At 32.8% G+C, this 13,545-nt stretch overlaps 1 protein-coding gene across 8 annotated transcripts in view; it reads left to right on the forward strand.

Moving 5' to 3' along the window:
• The window catches only part of LOC129787846 (diacylglycerol kinase theta), a 37,114-nt gene that overhangs the window by 13,688 nt on the left and 9,881 nt on the right, over positions 1-13,545 (forward strand). For 2 of the 8 annotated variants that reach the window (XM_055823653.1, XM_055823652.1), the window contains exons 2-15: positions 474-656; positions 1,581-1,772; positions 1,891-2,094; positions 3,962-4,708; positions 6,504-6,680; positions 6,767-6,903; positions 6,975-7,461; positions 7,535-7,662; positions 7,719-7,948; positions 8,079-8,227; positions 8,366-8,626; positions 11,103-11,391; positions 11,460-11,616; positions 11,810-11,917. In XM_055823653.1, coding sequence (XP_055679628.1) covers positions 474-656; positions 1,581-1,772; positions 1,891-2,094; positions 3,962-4,708; positions 6,504-6,680; positions 6,767-6,903; positions 6,975-7,461; positions 7,535-7,662; positions 7,719-7,948; positions 8,079-8,227; positions 8,366-8,626; positions 11,103-11,391; positions 11,460-11,616; positions 11,810-11,917 — 3,449 coding nt within the window. Of the gene's footprint in view, positions 1-473; positions 657-1,580; positions 1,773-1,890; positions 2,095-3,961; positions 4,709-6,503; positions 6,681-6,766; positions 6,904-6,974; positions 7,462-7,534; positions 7,663-7,718; positions 7,949-8,078; positions 8,228-8,365; positions 8,627-11,102; positions 11,392-11,459; positions 11,617-11,809; positions 13,359-13,545 lie in introns of those variants that run through there. The other 6 variants (XM_055823656.1, XM_055823655.1, XM_055823659.1 and 3 more) reach the window with 4 other exon arrangements.

Consider the following 13,545-nt stretch of genomic DNA (forward strand, 5'->3'; position numbering starts at 1 on the left):
TTTTCGTGTGAGAGAGCGCACGCGGCATCCAGCAGCAAAGTCTCTATCGTTTGTACTATATGCTAAAGGGAAAGGAAAAGGACGAAAAGAGATGACAAATCGCAGAGAGGATGATGGTGGTTCTCTGTGGATTCACAGGCGAGATAAAAGGAAAAAAAGCTATGTGTGCGTTTTGAAAAATCGCGCATACTGGAAAGCTCAACCCTATGCTATATATATAACACAACAAAAAGTTCTCCGGAAGAGAGAAGCAAATCATGAGACTCTATGACGTCATGGGAGGTCACCGGCCTAGTTTTAATATTATTCCAAATAGGAACGAAATACGGGGTGGCAGCAACGGGGGTGAGGGTGAAAAATAAACACCGCACGGTGTGGAAAATGTTGCGCTTCCCGCATGAAGGGAGCTTTTTTTCTCTAATGGAATGTTTGCATAGAAATGACGTTTTTTCCTTCATTTTTTTTCGTTCTAGTGTGCAATTTCATTGTGCATGAGAGATGTGTGACGAACGTGGTGACGCCTTGTTCAGGAATAGCCCCCAGCATCATCAAGAATCCCGTTGCCCATTGCTGGTCGGAGCCGACACATCACAAGAGGAGATTCTGCACGGTGTGTCGGAAGCGACTTGACGAAACTCCCGCCGTGCACTGTATGAGTAAGTCATCATGAGAGGATCAAATCTCCCCAATTAAATTCTTTTTCTTCTCAATTTTGTTAATTTTGAGGTACAAAGTATTAATTGAATTGTAGGATTTAGTTAAAAATAAATTTTATAGGGATTATTTTACGAGAGTTTTTTTTTATAGATTTCAATCCGAATTTATCTTAATTTACCCTTTATACGCTGGACAAACTGGTTTTTGTTCACCTTAGTTAAAATTTACAATACTAAGCTCAATTTAGTTCATTTCTGAATCTGAGCTTAAGTTTTTGAGTCAAATTTTTATTTTTTATGCCAGACCGAAGTTTTGAAGGTCAGGCTTTTAAGGTTTAATATGTTTAATAGCTAGGTCAGGTTGAACAGAAGCTGAAGGAATTTTTGGATAATAAACCTTAAAACTTTCAACTTAATTCAACATTTAATCAAATCTCGGTTTGAAAAAACTTAGGGCTGACCCAAAAAACTAATCAGTATAGTTTTAAAATCTTAGTCCTATCCTAAAATACTAAGTTCTAGTTAAAGAAAATTTTAGAACATTTTAAAGAACTTATACCTAGCTTGAAAAATTAAAAATAATTAAAGAAGTAGGTCTAGCTTAAACAACTTAGGCCTATCCTTAAAAGATAAAGATTAGTAAAAAAAAAAAACTTTAGTCCAGCTTAAAAAACTTAGTGGTAGTCTAAAAAAAATTAAAGAATAGATAGACTTAGATCTAGTTTATAAATTTTAAGTTTAGCTAAAATAAATTAAAGACTAGTAAAGAAAACTTAAGCCTGACCCTTGACACCTTGTAGTACTACAATTTCATTCAATTTATGAATTTTTAATGAGCTTAGGACTTAAATAAAAATCTCCTAATTTCCCTAAATTTTAGATTTTTTTAACTTTGAAAATATTTTCTCCCTTTATTCTTATTAGTTTGTGAGTACTTTGCCCATGTGGAATGTCAGGATTTTGCTGTGGCGGATTGCAAGGAGAACGCCACGTATGTCCCCGGCAAGGATTTAGCGTCTGTGAAGCATCAGCATCACTGGCGAGAGGGTAACTTGCCGCAGACATCCAAATGCTACCACTGCAAGAAGTCCTGCTTCTCATCAGAATGTCTCACAGGTAAGTTGTTTCTTTTCTTTTCTATTCTTTCCCTCATGAAGCTTTTGCCAAATGCTTCCTTCCCTTCAACATAAATATATGATTTAATTGAATTTATTACTGTTAAAATGCAACACAGGCTACCGATGCGAATGGTGCGGTGCAACGTGTCACGGCGGATGTCGCAGTCTTGTGAATCCAGAGTGCAAGTTCGGTGTCCTCGAGCCAATCTATTTACCGCCACATGCTGTTTCTATACCTCGTACTGAAGTGCCAATGGAAGCTATTATTGGTGTCCAAGTCAAATCAAGGAGTACACCATTGCAGAGAGACTATTCCTGTCGTAAGTTCCGATTTGAAAAAAAAATCCTTTTCTTTTATATTTATTAATTTTATTTTCGTTTAAAAGAAGACTTATTAAGAAAAACCTTCGGTAGATGGGGAAGAAAATGAAGAAAAATTTGCATCTCAGAGCACACATTTTGTAATTTATTTAACAGACTGTAGAATTTAGCGGGAGGCTCTAAAAGACTTACAGAAGCCTCTTTTTAAAATGAAAATTCAACACAAGACATTTCTGCACTTTTCTTGGCTGAGTTTTAACTGTTTTAAATTTTTATTAAGTTTGTTCAGCTTTTCCTTTTATTGTTGAAAAAAAAACTCAAAGAAAATTGGGAAGAATGAAAAAGAATCATGAAGCATTTCCTTAACCCTTTGAGACGCAAAATTATTTAACAATTAAAGAAATACTAGAAGATTGTAACCTCTCTAGAACTATCAGAAGACGTTTTTACTACAGAAAAGGTTCTTGATTCAATAGAACAATGATACTCTAATAAAAAATTAATTAATATTTCAATGTTTTATCTTTAGTCGTGATCGCGAAAGGGTTAACTCGATAAAAATTATTCAATTAAAGAAAATTGCTTCCATTTCCCTTTAATAAAAAAAAAATTAAAAAAAAAACCATAAATCTTCTATAAGACGTTAGAAATTTTAATGAATAACTTAAACAATTCTTTGGCACCAGCTTTAACCCTTGGAGGATTTTGCTGGCCACTGGGGCCAATTTGAATTTTTTCGATCGCCATAGAACTAAAATCTTTTTCAACATTTCGCGATAAATTGTACATCTGTTTCTAGAGAAATTCCATTACTTCAGGATCGTCAAAAGAAAACTTGCTGAAACATTTTCTTTTTGTGAGAAAATTAAGGTCAAAGATTTGAAGTTAAAAACTCGATCTTCCAAGGGTTAAACCGCTTGTAAAAGCATTCAAAGTCCTCTGAAAGAGAGTTCTAGAAGAAGATAAATCTTATCAATAAATTGAATCACCTTTCACTGTGATAGTTTCCGCTGTTTCCTTCAATTTAACTTCAAAATCATGGATTTAGTTGGGGTAATTTGAAGAATTTTCCTTTTGGCAAAGAGGAAGAAGGATTTGCTGGATGAACTTTAATTTCTCTTTCCTTTAGCATCTCCCGCTGAAAATATCTGAGATTTAAAAAAAAAAATATAACTTCTTGTGCAGTTAAATGTTTCAAAATAATCCCATTCTCTGTGGTTGTGGAGGAGGGAAAAGTATAAAAAACATTCCAAGTTAGATTTCTTACTACATATCATTACATATATGGTGAATGTTGTCTGTGATATATAGTCTGGGCTATTTATTCTCTCTCACTCACTAATTTCTTTCTCTCTCACACACACACTTTATTCTCTATTTAATATAAATAATTTATTTATTTTTTTTTTTTTACAAATTTTGCCCAGTAATTCTTAATTTTTCAGTCTCTATATTGTAGTTTTATCGTTCCCTTTTACCGTATTTGGAATTAGAGCAATGAGAGAACGTTAAACGTTGTTATTTGCTTCGTAATTCGTTGTGCTTATGTGCAATTTATTGATGAAAAAAAACGCACTCGCGCCGTAATTTTCGCAAAAGAAATTTTGCTAATTGGGGGATGTTTTTGCTAATCTTTCTCATTGATTTTATTTTAAAAAAAAAAAGAAATCATTATGAAAAAGAGAAATTCACATTCAAAGAAGAATAAGTGAATTTGAAACCACACACTGAAACGCATTTTTATGTTGTCTCTTTCCTTCACTATTTATTTTTTTTTTGTGATTTTTTAATTTATCCTTCATGTTATATATACAAAATACATATATTATGCATTATACATTGTATACGCGATGTGTTGGCGCACAGCGGAATTGAGAACAATCGGTCTCTGTGATGCGACTGATAGTGAATTATCAATAAGGCATCTCGATATGAATGCCAAGGAGGCACTAAAGCAAATGCACCTCCTACCATCGCCAAGCATGGGAGATCCGAAGAATCGGAGCTGGCCAAAGATTGCCAGTAGACGAAGGGCGGCAGCTGATGGTGATCGTCTGGAGGCACGTGATATTTTGGATATTGATGATTGCGCTGAGGCGCACAGTGATTACTCTAGCTGTAACTTAGATGTAGGCGTACGCAAGGATAAGCGAGCCCACAGTGCGGAGAATGTGAAGAGTGGCAAGATGGGTGGTGGTGGTGGTAGGGCACGGTGGCAGGTGGAACGTCTTAAGGCGTCGGAAATGGTGACACGGAGTAGATCATTTCAGGAGCAAGGTGTGCAGCCGCCATTCCTAAAGAATTCGCGCTTCTTTGTCAATCGTTTGGGTCACTCGAGCAGCAATCTCGGCGCAATGGAGGACTCCCTCAGTCACAGCATGGATCTCACGCAGCATCCCATGAAGATGTCCCAAAGTGTGGATATTCGTATTGAAATTGGAGACTATTGCGAGGGGAAAGGTCATCCCACCACCACCACCACCACTTACCTGCCCTATCAACAAGGACACAATACCACCACCGTGAAAAGTGGACACATTTTGGGACGAATTTTCCGGCGTATGCGAAAGATCTCCCTGGCGTGGAGAAAATCGAGATGTAAAATTCACAGAGGTGAATTGGATTTTTTTCTTTTATTTTTTTTTACTCATACAACCAACCCCCCCCCCTTTCACCCCACCCTCATTTTTTGTTCTTTTCTTTCCCCTGATTTTTTTTTGAATTTTTTGGAGTGATTTTTCTTTTGATTTTCCCATTTGGTTTTCATCATTTGAGATCTTTTTTTTCTGTGATTTGTTTGAGGATAAAAAGAATTTTTTAATGTTTTTCTCACACGAAAACACTTGAAAAAAAAAACTTGCAGCAACATAAACTTATGCAAAAAAATGAGCTTAATTGAAAATGCTTTAGATTTAGATTTTTGTAGGCGTTTTAGTTGGTAGCTTAGTAAGTAGCAAGTATAATTTGAAAATTATGTAAAATTTCGATGAAAAATACATTTTAAAATATTCTTTATCAGCTGGGGCGAAAAGAAACATTTATTTCTTAGTCTTGAACATGATTATTAGATGATCTAAAGTAGATTTTCTCCTGAATTTTTATTCGCTTTGTTTTGCTCCTTATTTTGCTCCTATTTACCCCAGTTGACGAATAGGTATAGATTTTCGTTTCTTTCTCTTTTTCCTTTAATATTTGATCGTTTTTCAGAGTATTCTTCAGTAACTTGAAGACGTCTTTAATTTAATTTTAAGCTTGATTACAATAGAATTAAGAAATAAAAAGACCATTTAGCGTATCCACAAAATAGGGAAATTATATAACTAACTACCAGGCGTCCCCACTGCGAACTATTGCTTATTCTAAAAGCTTCATTAAGTTGCTTATTTTTTTGAAAGCATTTTTAAAAATTACTTTTTCATGAATTAGCTTAAATTTTAAGGAAATTAAATAAGCTCTTTTGCTACAATTTAGTCCGAAAGCTGAGCTATTATTTTCCAGAGCTTTTTATTGGAGAAAAAACTCCTTCCGGAAACTTTCTGTGTCACAATCTTGCCTAATTAAAACAATTTTATCCGGAGCTTTCGACGTATTATTTTCCTTTTATAAAAAAAAATCTTGAATTATAAATAATTCTTCTGACTAAATAAATCTTAACTGATGAATTATATAGAAATGAATTTTCCCCTTGCAATATTTTCGTATAGAAAACCAATATTTTAGGTCCTAAAATTCTTTTCTTGATATTTTAGTCATCCATTCTCTTAATTTAAAAAGATCAAATAAATCTTTTTTATGCGGTTATTGTAAGTTATTTATATACGAAAAAGAATATTTCCCCGATGCTTTAGAATCCATTAAAAATCCTTTATACTTCTTAAATACAAAAATAAACATTCTAAGAATTTCTTTGTACTAACTATTAAAGCATTGAGCGTCCTTTGCATTATTTTAACATAGATTTTCTGGTATTGTGGAAATGGCATTAATTTGCACCCCTTTTAAGTAAATTTAAAAAAAAAGTTATAAAATTTAGTTTAATTGTTCTTTCTGCAAAAACAAAAAGAATAGAAAAGTGTTTAATTAGTTCTATTTCTTGTTTTATGTTTGCATGCATCTCTTTCTCTTTTTCTCTCTAAAGCTTATTCAGCACCACCTCCTCCCAAAAAAAAATTTTTTTTATTTAATTTTTGAAAAGAAAATGAACAAAAAAAATCTCTCGTGTTCTGCTGTGTGCGAGATTTTCAGGGAATTAATCTCACGCGAATTGGCAATAAAAAAATGCTTAAGAAATTTGGCTAAAAGAATTTGAGTTTTTTTTGCAAAATATTTTATTAAGATTTTGGAATTTTGGAATTTTTTTATTCATAAACATTCTATTTTCTTTTTCTTAATTTAAAAAAAATTGCAGCGCGAAGCATTTCCGAAGAATTTAGCAGTGGAGACGCTGCCCGATTTCGCGATGAGGAATACACATCGAAGCCTGAAGGGGCATGTGCCTCAGGAAGTCATCCAAGAGCAGAGTCGGCGCACAAATCCGATAAGGATAAGGAGAGGAGGGACAAGGAGAAGGAGGACAAGGATGAAGGTGGAGAGAAGATCCTTTGTTTTTATGCAAACTGGAAGCTTCTTTACTGAAAGATAAAATTTATTTTTCGTCCTTTTCTCATGCAGAAACTATCAAAGTATTTGATGGAAATTCCTCACTGCGACGACGAATATTCCGAGCAATTACAGTTTCACGAACATGTACTTTAGATCAATTACTAACAACAGCACTTCGTGCATTCCACATTGCACGAAATCCTAGCGTAAGTTTTGCATCCTTTTGATTTTTTTTTTCGGAGTGACTAAAATGGGCTTCTTTTTTTTTGTTCTGCAGGAATTCTTCTTGACGGACTTGTATGCACAGGGTGGTGAGGAAGTACGCGTGCAGGATCCCCATCCAGTGCTGACACTCACACGTATTGAGGGAAAACGTCCGGCAATCTTCCTGCGATTTCGTGACAATGAAAATGACAAGGGATTCGTACGCGTGTACCCGGGAAAGTTGCAGCTGGACGACATCGAGGAGTCCTTTGTGGCTGTGCCAGTGGACAATGACACCACGGTGCGTGATCTCATCCGGGATGCTCTGAACTTGTTTGCCCTCGAGGGGCGCAATGTGGATGAGTACCGTTGCCTGGAGGTGTTGCTGGATCGTGGTGTCACCGAGAGGATTCTCTGCAACAATGAGCGCCCGTGGGAGATTATGAAGCAGCTGGGGAGGGACTCAATTCGACAAATGGAACTCATGCGGTTCTATTTGCAGCACAAACAGGATCCACATGGTCCGAATTTGGCACTATTCGTTGGCAATCTACCTCCAGGTGCGCACATAAAAAAAAATCTTGTAAAAGATTCCTTTGAATTGACTCACAAAGAATTCTTTCTTCTCGGCAGGACTCTCCCAGAGAAATTACGAGCATATGCTAAATAAATATGTGTCTGAGGATAAATTCACCAGCATTGGTCCAATTTACTATGAATACGGATCTGTTGTGATAACGTATGAAGACGCTTCGAAGGCGGTAAGTTCAAGAGAAGGAATAAATATCCTGATCTCTAAAAAAAAATCTTTATTCAGGTTCGTGCTTTTTATACACTGCGTGAGGCAATCTGCGAAGGGAAGAACCTTCTTGTGCTTCTGTTGCCAAACATCGAACCGAGCATGGTGCGTCCGGAAACGTTCCCGCTCCTTGTCTTTGTCAATGTTAAATCCGGCGGATGTCAGGGTCTCGAATTAATTTCAAGCTTCCGTAAATTATTAAATCCCTACCAAGTGTTTGATCTCGACAACGGTGGACCACTTCCAGGGTGAGTTTCAATGGAATTTTGTGAAGAAAATCATTCTTTTTTTTTTTAAGAAGAGCGCAAACATCCCTTTCCCGGAAAAAATTCAGAGAATTTTGCTAAAAAAAAATCCTTTTCTGCCCTTAAATTGCAGACTGTACGTGTTTCGGCACATTAAGACCTACAAGATTCTCGTGTGTGGCGGTGATGGGACAATAGGATGGGTCTTGCAGTGTCTGGACAATGTTGGCCAAGATTCGGAATGTTCGAGTCCACCGTGTGCAATTGTACCACTAGGAACGGGTAAAAATCCAAAACTTTTGAGAGCTTATAAAGCTAATTCGTGTTTTTGAGAATGAAAAAAAAAGTTCTGATTTTTAGAGGAAACTAATTGAATTTTTATGGGGCGGGAATTTTCCACCATTAATTTATTCTCTTTAGGGAATGATCTGGCGCGTGTCCTTCGATGGGGACCTGGCTACACCGGCGGTGAAGATCCGCTGAATTTGTTACGCGATGTAATCGAAGCGGAAGAGATTCGATTAGATCGCTGGACGGTGGTCTTCCATCCGGAAGATAAGCCAGAGGACGTCGCGCCAAAAGCGCCATCGAATTCAACGGGTAAGAAGAAGAAGAAGGTCCGCACAGCACAGCCTTCTCAACAGAATCAGCAACTTCATCTTGCGGCCATTGCAAATCAAGGTCATTTGGTGTCGATTAAAGAACAAAAAAAAAAGTGAAACAAACCAAACTCAAAAAAAATTAAGAAATCAATTTTAAAAACAATCAAAAAAAATTCTCTAAAGAAATCCCGAGAACCTCAATTGATTCTCCAATTGAGCTAAATATTATTTTCTCACTTTTATCTTTTTTTTATATATAGTTTAGATTTGAGTTTATATACATATATAACTTTTGGTGTCGTCTGTTGGACTTTTGTATTTCTTTTTTTTTTCTCTTGGAGATTTTTCATTATGATTTTCTTCTTTATTTTCTTTATTGAGTATGTTAGACAATTTTCTTGAGAACTTTTCTTTTTTTCATTTTTTTTAAACTTGCAAATTGGTCCGGGATATCGCGATAATTTGGTTTTGTCTTATTTTGTGGAATTATTTTCTTTTTTTTTTCTTTAATTTAAATTAAAAAGAAAATAAACTGGGATTGGATAGAAAAGCAAGTCAATAAGAAAAATCATTTGCACAGAGCTTTTCGAAAGAATCCTTTCATCTCACAAGCTTTCTTCTTCTACTTTAGAATCTTCAATATATTTTAGAATATTATATATCATTATATACCTTTTATCACAAATTATTGACTTGTTCTTCTTCTTTTTTTGCAACAACAACAAAACATTCAAAGTAATGAATGACAAAGAAGAAAAATCTATTCAATCTCAGTGATTAAAGTTTTTCTTATAAATTCGTCGAATGGCTGCTAAAAAAAATGACCGTTAAATTGCACTAAATATAGATAAACAAACAAACAGAAAAAACATTCAAAGGATCAATCATTTCTTAATAATTAATTAAATATTTTTCAAATTGAAATGCTTTTTGTTAATTTTTCGTTTGAAAAATAAACGTAGATTTGCTTGCTTCTTCACATGAGAATTTGCATGCAATTCATTAATTTTTCTTTTATTAAAAAGTTCTTATCTCTGCATTTCACTGAAAATTACTGCCATGAAAAAAGCTAATAATAAATTGGCACAAAGGGGAGAACAAATAATAAATAATTTTAATTATTGGTCCTCAGCGTAATTTTCCGTTGAAATTTCTTTTTAAGTAAATTAATGAAAGAAAAGCACGACGTGATTTCAGAGGGGCATTCATCCAGGCATTTTTTGTACCTTGTTGAATATGTTTTAAAATGAAATTTAATGTATTTGACGAGCTGATTTATTGGTTAAAGAAATTACAGCTTTTTGAAAAAATTGTAGAAGAAAGAATACGAATTTCCTTTTAATTTTCTTAGCTACTTCTTTTCTTACTTTATCTGCCAACAATACGGCTCTTTTTAGACCATCATCTGGACTTTAAAGTTCGTAGAAAGAGTAATTGACGATAAAATTTTGAGTAAATAGAAATTAATTTACCTAGCTTATAAATAGATACTTTGATCAGTAAAAAATTATTAAATTGTTTAGAAAAAAATCATTTTTTCCTCGAAAGAAAATTTGCACAATTTTCAATGAAATAAACCAAGTACTGGCCTGAGAATTGGAATGAAAAATACTCGAAATGACGCAAGAAAATTTATTTTAAATTAAATCTCGGTCAGTCTTATCACTTATGGTCAGTTTAATTGAATTCTATTGTGGTCAGTTGCTATTTTTTGAAGTTCCAGTAAAGTAAAATATTTTTAATAATACTTTTAAAATAGGATAAAATTCAGTAAAATAAATAAATTACAAGTGAAGCTTTAACTGGCAGAATGTGTGCTTTTACTGAAGAAAGATTATTTATTATTTTAGTTAATAAAATCAACTCAATAATTTAATATTTAGGGGAACGTGGCCCAATATGGACCTCCAAAGGTCCATGTAGAATGGCAAAAAAGGGGATAAAATAAAAATCAATATTCTTAAATTTAGTACTATTTTAAAGTCCATTTAATGCTCTTTTTACTCCCATAACTTTTTGTACCTTTTAAAGTTTTATCGCTTTTAAGTAATAAAGGATTGAAAAAAGGCCGAAGGAGGTCTAAATTGGCCCACGTTCCCCTATTTATGTATTGTATACTATTCTGTCCGACGAAATACTGACTAAAGAATTATTATTTGCTGACAATTTTTATTATTCTAGTATTGAAAGAGAAAACATTTTACTGATCATATTTCTTCTGAAACTCTTTCACAAAATCTTTAAAACTCTATTTTATTCACAAAACTTTGCTAAAATAGAATTAGAATTTAATAGAACTAAAACAAAGTAATTATAAAGTACCTACTAAATCTCCCCCGGATGAATGCCCCTTGATGATTTGCATCATTCATTATAAGTAATTATGCGCATCTTAAAATACATAAAATTTAGCAATGAACCTCCTTTTTTGCTTAATATTTTCCACGTATTTACTAACTTAAAAAAAAGAAAGAAATGCATTTGAATTTTATTAGAGGACCTCCGGCACAGCCCCCCTTATCCATCTAACCCCCAACTTGTGCATACCATTGCAGGTGGAGGGGCACAGAGTGAGGATAATTCGCAGATTTTCGTGATGAACAACTACTTTGGGATTGGCATTGATGCCGATCTCTGTTTGGACTTTCACAATGCACGCGAGGAGAACCCGAATAAATTCAATTCACGCCTCCACAATAAAGGTGTCTACGTGAAGATGGGACTTCGGAAGATGGTTGGGAGGAAGATTGTTAAGGAGCTCCACAAGGAGATTCGTCTGGAGGTTGATGGGAAAGTTGTGGAGCTGCCCCAAGTTGAGGGAATCATCATTTTGAATATCTTAAGGTAAAGAGAAATTTTTATTTTTCTTTGGAGTTTGATTTTCATGAAAAGTGTTTGTTTTTACGGTATAGTTGGGGCTCAGGTGCAAATCCGTGGGGTCCAGAGAAGGAGGATCAGTTTAGTAAACCAAATCACTGGGATGGAATGCTTGAGATTGTCGGAGTGACGGGAGTTGTGCATTTAGGTCAGATTCAATCTGGTCTTCGGTCTGCAATTCGCATAGCTCAGGTAAGTTAAAGAATATTTTTTATCAGTTTAATGGTAAAAGGGCTAATAAATCAGAAATAAAAAGGAACAAAGAAATTCAAATAAAAATCATTTATAATTTATTTAGAAGATTGATTAAATAATTAATTAAAACTTAAATAAAAAAAACTGCCAAAGAACGCGAAAAACTAATGAAGATTTTTTTTTCCTTTAGGGTGGCCACATTAAAATCCACATGTACTCCGAAATTCCTGTCCAAGTGGATGGGGAGCCATGGGTTCAGAGTCCCGGTGATGTTGTTGTCCTCAAGTCAGCCCTCAAGGTGAGTTCAAAACAATCCCAATTTCACTATTTTCTTTCCCAAACAAATATAAAAATCTTTGCGATTAAAAATTTAAAAAAAAATCTATCTCTAATCACTAAAATCTTCAAAATTAATTTTCTATTTTTAATTTTATTTTTTCAAACAAATATTTAATATTTTTTTTCTTTTTTTAAATCTTTAAATAAAACGAAAATATTTCTTTAAAAATCTGCTTTAACGTGATTAATTGAAATATTTTTAATCTCGTTTCTTAATTTATTTGTTATCAACTATTTTTTTCTCTATATCTGCGAGAGAATTTTATATTATATTATTACTCTATTATATTACTCTAATTCGCTATAAGTGTTTTTAACTAATTGATATTTTATTTGTTTAATTTTTGAAAATACTTTTAAAAATAATTATCTTATTAAAAGTGAGATAAGCAATTAACCTAAACTTATCTCGCGAGATTTTTTTTTTATAAAGATTTATTCTTTTATTTTTGCCTAACTCATACAGGGTGTAAAAAAAGACATTTTTCATTAACAAAAGTAGAAATTTTTTAAAGGAAAGGAGTTGAGTTTTTCTTGTAATTCTTCTTATTGGTAGATTCCAAACAATTACACAATTTTTTAAATATTTTTTTAGTGTAAATTTGGCAAAAAGTATTTTTGAAAGAACACACAATATATTTATTTTTTGAAAAATATTTAAAAATAATTAGATACACAAATCCACGAAAAACACAAATTTTATTAATCACAAACACACCACTTTGAAATCCTAAATTCCTCAACAAAAAAATGCAAGAAATTAAGAAATATTTATTAAAAACACAACACACTTTTCACCCTGTATTTGTAGTTTTTATTTTTGAGTTTTTTTTTAAACAACAAAAAATCTCTTGATTTGCATGGAAAAAGTCTTTGGTTTTTGAATACAAAAAAGCATGATTTTTTTCTTTCGAATCTAAATGCAGAATTTTTATTCTTTAATGTGTCCAACATTAAAAGAATTTTTATTACAAAAAAAATAATATTATTCATTAGCAAATTAACATATATTGCAAATTCTTATTGGTTCCTTTTTTCAAAATATATATTCTTATAATACCCTATATTTAATTGAGAGATTTCCATTGTTGTTTCTCTCAATATAGCTGCAATATTATTAATTTTTGGTTTTTTTTCTTAAGTTTTTTTTTATTGATTTTATTTGAGAATTATTTTTGGTATATTCTCAATGAGTTTTTTTTTGATTTATTTTTGTCAAATCGAAAAAGAAAAATAGAAAAGTTGCGAGAGAGAAAAAAAAACTTTCAAAAACTTTCCAAAGAAACATCATTGAAAAGCTCCATTTCCATGAAAAATATTTTTAAAAAATCATTCTTCTTTTTAAAAAATGTGAAACAAAAATTTGCTAGCAGTATCAAAAAAAAATTAAAAAAAAAGAATTAAATGCACAATAAAATAAAAGAAATTTCAAAGAATGTTTTTCATGAGAATTTTCGCAGAGCTTTGAAAAAAAAAATCTCTGAATAATAGAAAAGAATTTTCATTTCAAAGAAATATTAATAAACAAAAAAAAGAAACTGCTCGCATTCGAAATATTAATAAATAAAAACTTAATGTCCAATTTTT

The sequence above is a fragment of the Lutzomyia longipalpis genome, chromosome 1, assembly GCF_024334085.1.
Source record: "Lutzomyia longipalpis isolate SR_M1_2022 chromosome 1, ASM2433408v1".
NCBI classification, from domain to species: domain Eukaryota; kingdom Metazoa; phylum Arthropoda; class Insecta; order Diptera; family Psychodidae; genus Lutzomyia; species Lutzomyia longipalpis.